This window comes from Gekko japonicus, unplaced genomic scaffold, assembly GCF_001447785.1.
Source record: "Gekko japonicus isolate JY-2015 unplaced genomic scaffold, Gekko_japonicus_V1.1 scaffold1875, whole genome shotgun sequence".
Taxonomy (NCBI): Eukaryota; Metazoa; Chordata; class Lepidosauria; order Squamata; family Gekkonidae; genus Gekko; species Gekko japonicus.
This window is the reverse complement of record NW_015167592.1, coordinates 310279-317702: the sequence shown is the minus strand read 5'-3', so window position 1 is coordinate 317702 and position 7424 is coordinate 310279. Positions and strand designations below refer to the sequence as shown.

Here is a 7424-nt window from a genome sequence, read left to right as displayed (position 1 = left end):
CCTTCTCATGTTCCTTCTCCTTCTCTCTGCCTCTCTCTTTGTCTTTTTCTCTCGGTCTGTCCTTTTCTCTTCCCCCCTCTGGCCTCCTTTCTTTGTCCCTTCCTTTAGCGTGTTCCGGATCTTTCTCTTGCTCCCCTTCTCCTTTTTCTTTGTCTTTGCTTTTCTCTGCTTCTCTTCCCTGTTTGGACACTCTGTTCTTGGGTCTTTCCCTGTCGTGCTTTTCACCTTCCTTAGAAGCGTCTTTATCGTGATTTTTCTGCTTGTTCTCATAATCTTTAGACTTGTCACTTTCTTTTTCTTTTCGCTTACTTTCGGCCTCTTTCGGCTCTTCCTTGGGTTTCTGGTCTTGACTTGTGCCTTTATCTTTTATTTCAGAGTGACCTCCTCCCTTAAAAAAAAGAAGAAAAAGAGAGATAAAAGTATTAAATTGCATTACAATCTTCTACCTTACTGTTCATGCAAGTAGTGCCAGTCAGTCAGTCAGCCTTTATTGACATAAAACACCTTAAAAGAGGGTTACTATGAAAAAGAGGATTATACATATAAAATCATATAAAACTATACATATAGTAAAAGGTAAAGGTTTCCCTTGCTCAAAAGCCAGTCGAGTCCGACTCTAGGGTTGCAGTGCTCATCTCCGTTTCCAAGCTGAAGAGCCAGCGCTGTCCGAAGGTGTTTCCGTGGTCATGTGGCCGGCATGACTAAACACTGAGGCGCACGGAACGCTGTTACCTTCCCACCGAAGTGGTACCTATTTATCTACTTGCAATTTCTTGCTTTCGAACTGCTAGGTTGGCAGGAGCTGGAACTAGAGACGGGAGCTCACTCCGTCATGCGGCCCCCTGGGCCTCGAACTGCTGAACTACCGACCTTCCACAGCCTGCAGTTCAGCGTCTTAACCACTTGAGCCACGCAGCTCATATAGAGCCAAGCATATTACATAATGTTGCATAAAACAATTTGTTACACAGTATTACTCAGTTTTTCCTGTCATAGTTTCATAGCTGATTGTAGAAACATGGCTACCTTCCTTGATATTTCAGGAGCAGAGTCATTCAAAAGACGGTATACTTTTAAAGCATCAGGATGGTCCATCATGTTGGCTAAAACAGGGTTTAAATATCTAAAACATATGTCTACCTAAAATTGGCAATGCAAACAGATATCTGCAAACTGTCTCAATGCATCCAGAGTTACAATGGCAAAGTCTGGCCGTGTATACTATGTTATTGTATCTCCCGTGCAGGATTGCTGATGGCATTACGTTGAATCTTGCGAGAGAAAAAGCTCTGCGCTGTCGTGGTGCTTGTATATCAGACAAGTACGGGGCCACTCGGCTTACCGTGAGGGGGATCTCAACGTTCAGAGGGGAGCAAGATTTGTTGGCTAAGCTGTATAGCCTTTGTGTTTCAATGTCAGGGACTCTGTGTTCAATCATCTGAAAAGTGCCCATGAAAGTCAGGTAGTAGTATTTAATACCCCTGCATAGGCTGGGACCAACATACCGTAAGGACGGCCTTCTCCCATATGAACCTACTAATTCACTGTGGTCATCTTCAGAGGCCCAGCTTCAGTGACCCCGCTGAGGCTAGGTGGGTGGCAACGTGAGAAAGAGCCTTCTTGGTCATGGCACCAAAACTCCGGAACTCCCTCCTCAGGTAAATTCACCTGCCTCCCTCTATTGGTGTTTTCCAGCAGTGAGTGAAAACTTTTTTATTCCGTTTGGCATACCCCCAATAATGAATGCTGACCCTTCTCCCCAGTTCTGGTATTGTTTATGTGTTTTTACTGAACTATTTTATTATTTTAAATGGTGTTTTTGATTGTTCAAAGGGTTTTTTTATGTTTGCCGACACGGGGACTCTTTATCAGGTGAGGAAAAAACCGCTAAGAATGCTTTGAGTAAAGACACAAATAAAAGAGATTTTATAGTCACTTCAGCATAAAGGCAGTTCACAGCACCTCTTTATGAGATCTGTGTTCTTCTGCCTTAGACTCCTTGCTTTCTTTGTTCTGGGACTTAGAAGAAGACGTGGGCTTTCCTTTGACGTCCACTTTCTCTCCAGCAAGAACTTTCTGCACAGCATCGTCACTGGATAGCTACAAAAAGAAAAAAAGATAGTCAAACTGACTCGTAAAATTTTAGCTGACCATAGTAATCGCTGTTTAAGTAACCTCTGCAATTCTTTAAAAGCCAAGAACTGGCATATAACTCCATATGCCTTTCTGGCCTGCATAACCCTAATTATCACAGTAAGGAAAAGTCCCTTATTTCTGTGAACATATAAAAGATTTGGGCTGCTAGTTTGTCAAATATATTTTCTTGCCATTCCAATATTTTCACCCTATGATTTTGCTAATCAAGCAGGTGGTGTTCTTTTCCCATTTCAATTGATCCACCATTTGAAATGTAAAGTACCAAACATCAGTTTTCACTTATTAATATACAGGCACAATACAAAGAAAGGGAGAATCCAAAAGTACTTTAATACAAGCAACAATCTGAAGTGTAAATGCATATAGCAACAGAACAAAAGAACATAACAAAAATAAGGGAGGCAGAAAGGATAAAGAGAGAGATATAATTTGTTTTAAAGGTAAAGGTTCCCTTGCTCGAAGGCCAGTCGAATCCGACTCTAGGGTTGCGGTGCTCATCTCCGTTTCAAAGCCGAAGAGCCAGCGCTGTCCGAAGACGTTTCCGTGGTCATGTGGCCGGCATGACTAAACACCAAGGCGCACAGAACGCTGTTACCTTCCCACTGAAGTGGTACCTATTTATCTACTTGCAATTTCTTGCTTTCGAACTGCTAGGTTGGCAGGAGCTGGAACTAGAGATGGGAGCTCACTCCATCATGCGGCACCCGGGTCTCGAACTGCTGAACTACCGACCTTCCACAGCCTGCAGTTCAGCATCTTATCCACTTGAGCCACCGCAATTTAATTTGTTTTACAGTTTAACAAAATTGATTTCTGTGAGGATAGAAATGGAGGAAAGAAGAATGATATAAGCTGCACTGGGTCCCCATTGTGGAGAAAGGTGGTATAAATGAAGTAAATCAATATTAAATATATCTGAAGATAGGAGCAAATACAAGGTAGGTTTGGTTGCTAGGTGGGAAGGAGAAAGGGAAGGAAGGAAAGATGAGAATATGAGCCTGCCAGTATGAGGAAAAAAGAAAACATGTGGGAAGGGGAATTGGGGGGGGGGTTATAGGTGCCTCCAGCACATCTTCATGTATTCCCCACCATATCAAAGAAATCAACCCTGACTGTTCCCTGGAAGGCCAGATAATGAAACTGAAGCTCAAATACTTTGGCCACCAAATGAGAAGGGAGCACTCACTGGAGAAGACCCTGATGCTGGGAAAGATTGAAGGTCAAAGAAGACGGGGACGGCAAAGGATGAGATGGTTAGACAGTGTCATAGATGCAACGAACATGAAACTGAGCAAACTTCAAAGGACGGCGGAAGACAGGAGGGCCTGGTGGGAGCTGGTCCACGGGGTCGCGAAGAGTCGGATTCGACTGTGAGACTGAACAACAACAACAGCACATCTTCATGTATTCCCCACCATACAACTGGGCTGGGACCGGTGGTTGACACCACAAAACTGGGCTCAACTACGACTGGAACTGCGCAGAGTTTTCTCCAGGAGTAGAAAGGATGGAAAGCTTAAGACAGGGGGCAGGTTAAAGTGGTACCTACGAACAACCTTAAAAGGTTCACCTGTATTACAAGTGTCCAGTTAAGGAGCAGGTAAGAGGGAGGAGACTTCACTCTGAGGCTCCTACTTCTTCTTCTCCCTCACAACCCCCCCCCCCAAATAGGACTCAGTCCAGTGTTTGCAACAGAAGCTTTGAAAAAGCCAGGGCCAAATGGGGGTCTCGTACCTTACTGAGACAGCACTTGGCAATTGCTTGCAGCAGTTCATTGGTCCTTTCGGGTTCATGCCCAGCAACGACGCGTGCGGGCTTCACTGCCAAGGATTCCCCGGTCACCATGACAACAACATCTATGGCTTTCTGAAGGAAGGCAATTTTTGCCTCTTTGTCTGCAAACAGCACGTTGTTAAAGAAAATTCTCCAGATTTAAACATGAGTTACAGTTGTCTTACTTTCACTCTTTCTAACAGCAGCAGGAAAATGAAGTTAAACCACTGACAAGATACTGGGTTCACACACACACCCCACCCCTGGTTCTCCAGGTTTGCAGAAAAAATATTAGTTTGAAAACCTTGGGGGGGGGGGTCTTCCCCACATGGCTTGCTCATTGCCCTCCACGAGCCATTAGGATCACCAAGGGTTACCTTTAGCTGCTGGACAAGAACTCCCCCCTGGCCACAACCCCAATGAAAATCAAAGGCAAACAAACTTGGGTTCTGCCGCAGTTTGAACAGTTCTAGATACAGCAAAGCAAAATAAAAAGGAGAAAACAAGGTGACTATCTAGTTACTTAAAATCTTTGCCCATCTGGTCCTGCTGCTGTCTCCCGGGCCATACCTTCACGCATCCGCCAGCATCATTCTGCTCTGTCATCCGTCATTACAGCACAAGCAACAGCCAGCACACTTCCCTCACTCCCCTCTCATCTCTCTCTTGACCAACAAAGGAACAGCTACTCTTTCATACTCCTCCCCACATGGACTCCTAAGGCCCTGGCCAATGTGAGTGCCAGGTCCTCGGGTCAAGCCCACCATTATATGGACCATCCAATCAAAAAAAGTTAACACATCATAGAGCCAGCATGTTTTCCCTTTAGGCTGTAAACGACCCTCACTATCCTGTAAGCTGCCTTCTCTATCCTTACTTTGCTCATCTCAGGGATGCCAAGCTGCCCACCTCCATAATTGTCATAGCGTATCTTGCCTATCTGCCTCTCAGCCACAGCACTGTTGTGCAGGCCTTTCCTTTGAACCGGCATTTGTAGAGTTAGCAGATTCTGGGATGCTTGTAACACCACTGTTTCCCAGGATATTTCGCTTCATCCAATAGGATGATTTTGCTTCATCCAATATTCACCTGACCCAGCATCACCACAATTTGGAAAGAGAGAGGTAGTTATCTTTACGCTTAACTTCTGAGATCAGTTTTGTGAATTCCGGCTCCACTAAATGAGAAGGACCTTTATTCACATTGTCATATGTGCCTAGCTACACATGATAACAATGGCTTTTCCTATGATTTCCATGCAAAAGCTAAAAGCTAAAGGTATTATTACTCACATGTTAACTGAGTCCCATCTCTCTCCATGGCTTAGATATGTAGAGGAGAAACTCTCTACAATGGGAATATCCCCAGATTTTTTAGCCCCCTTTTCAGATAAACAAGCCTATGCTATTATTAAACAAAGAGTTCTCGACATCGAAAGGCAAGAACTTAGGGAACGCGCAGCCAGCAGATGCTCCCCAAGTAGGCTGGGGATTTTTTACACGGGCTTTACTGCGAAATATCTGTTAAGTTTAACAGCCCCACACCATCGCAGAGCATACATGCTTGCACGCTTTAATGTTCTGCCATCAGAGGTGCTTTTAGGGAGGTACCGCCAGATACCATATGAAGAGAGACTTTGTCCTTGTTACCTAAAAGATATAGAATCCACTACACACGCCATACTTCACTGCCCCCTTTATAGGGATATTCGATCTCATTTTATTACTCCACTTCTAGAGGGTAAGAGCTGGCATTCTGATTACTCAATTGTTCACTTTCTTCTGTTTAATTCTAATTGCGAAATAATGGAGGGTTTTGCAAAAATTTTACATTATGCAATCAGAAGGCGAGGCTTGACTAGCCAAGTGTAAGTGACGCATCTTACTATTTTGCTGTCTTCCCATGATGTCTTGTGCTTTCAATGCCAATAAAGGTTTTTTGTGTGTGTGTGTGTGTGTGTGTGCTTTTCCTATGGTTAACGCGAATTGTGAACTGGCAACCCAGAGTTGCAGCCAGTGCTTTGACTCCACAGACTGCTGTAGGAAGCTGGTTAGTGTGAACTGTAGTTTGGTATATTTCACTTGAATCTACCTATTGGCAAGTGTCCTACCACTCTAGGCAGAGAAAGCCTGGTTAGTATGAACTGTAATTTGGTATATTTCACTTGAATCTACCTATTGGCAAGTATCCTACCACTCTAGGCAGAGAAAGCCTGGTTAGTGTGAACTGTAATTTGGTATATTTCACTTGAATCTACCTATTGGCAAGTATCCTACCACTCTAGGCAGAGAAAGCCTGGTTAGTGTGAACTGTAGTTTGGTATATTTCACTTGAATCTACCTATTGGTAAGTATCCTACCACTCTAGGCAGAGAAAGCCTGGTTAGTATGAACTGTAATTTGGTATATTTCACTTGAATCTACCTATTGGCAAGTATCCTACCACTCTAGGCAGAGAAAGCCTGGTTTCTCTGCATTCCTCCATTTTTGCAGTTCCTTCTGCCCCACCCTTCACGGGTGGGGGCTGCAGTGAGGGTGGAGTGAAGAGGCCCCTTCCTCTTTCACAACAGGAGCTCCACCGAGGAAAATGTCATCCCCTTGCCTCAGCATGAATGTCTACTGTACATATGCATTCCCGCTACTTCTTTGGATAAATATTAAAGAATGACACTCCAGACATACCTTAACGTTGTCAGATTTCATCTCTGATTCGGTGTACAGTCCTTTCATGAAACCGGTTGATCTAATTACCTTTAAAATATTAAAAAATATATATGTTTGGGATCTGGAAGGCATCTTGGCTTACGATTTGCACCTGTGGTTCTACTGGGATTTTAATGCTTTCAGGTTTATCATTTTAAATTTGAGATTTTTCACTGGCATTACAATTCTACCTAAATGGTTTTTGATAATGCATACATATTAGAATGTAGGATCACAGAATGCTACAGATAATGACAACGTTCAGAGAAATTCCGCTCCCAAAACCATTCACGGGTCACGTTTATAAAGACGTTGATTGCCTACCAATCCACCATTCTCCTTTAACTCATTAATGGCTCCTCATGCACCATTGGAGGATAACCATGCTGGCCTTATTGCTAATGACATGATGTTTTTAACCGAAGCAGCTACAAGATTGCTGTGGGCAGTCCTACACAAAAACAGTCAGCTCACAAACCAGACAATGCTAGAAGTGTAACAGTTGCAAAGAAGGAGACTTTTGGCAGCTGTAACTTATCCACGCCTGGTGCTCTTCATATGGGGAAAGTGCATATGCCAACATTCTTCTGTAAATATATATATTCTGCTGCTGTGGGGATCTTCCTCTACAGAAAACTGTAGAGGGGGTGCAAAGAAGTAGTTGTTTTCTTGTGCAATTAATAGAACTCTTCCAATTGATGCAGCAGCAAGGTCAGTAACGTCCCAAGGAGTTCCTGGGACGTTCTGAACTGACCCACTTTTTGGGGGGTCCAGAGGAGTCTAGACCCAAGG

The 7424-nt window shown here is 43.8% G+C and overlaps 1 protein-coding gene across 1 annotated transcript in view; it reads right to left on the bottom strand.

Annotated features, from left to right (window-relative positions):
- The window catches only part of TRAF3IP1 (TRAF3 interacting protein 1), a 32162-nt gene extending 25437 nt beyond the window's left edge, over positions 1 to 6725 (bottom strand). Inside the window, exons 1-4 of the mRNA XM_015413942.1 lie at positions 6608 to 6725; positions 3892 to 4052; positions 1963 to 2100; positions 1 to 388 (exon numbers count right to left, since the gene is read on the bottom strand). Of these exons, the coding sequence (XP_015269428.1) occupies positions 1 to 388; positions 1963 to 2100; positions 3892 to 4052; positions 6608 to 6725 (805 nt within the window). The remainder of the gene's footprint in view (positions 389 to 1962; positions 2101 to 3891; positions 4053 to 6607) is intronic.
- Between the last annotated feature and the right edge of the window lie 699 nt (positions 6726 to 7424).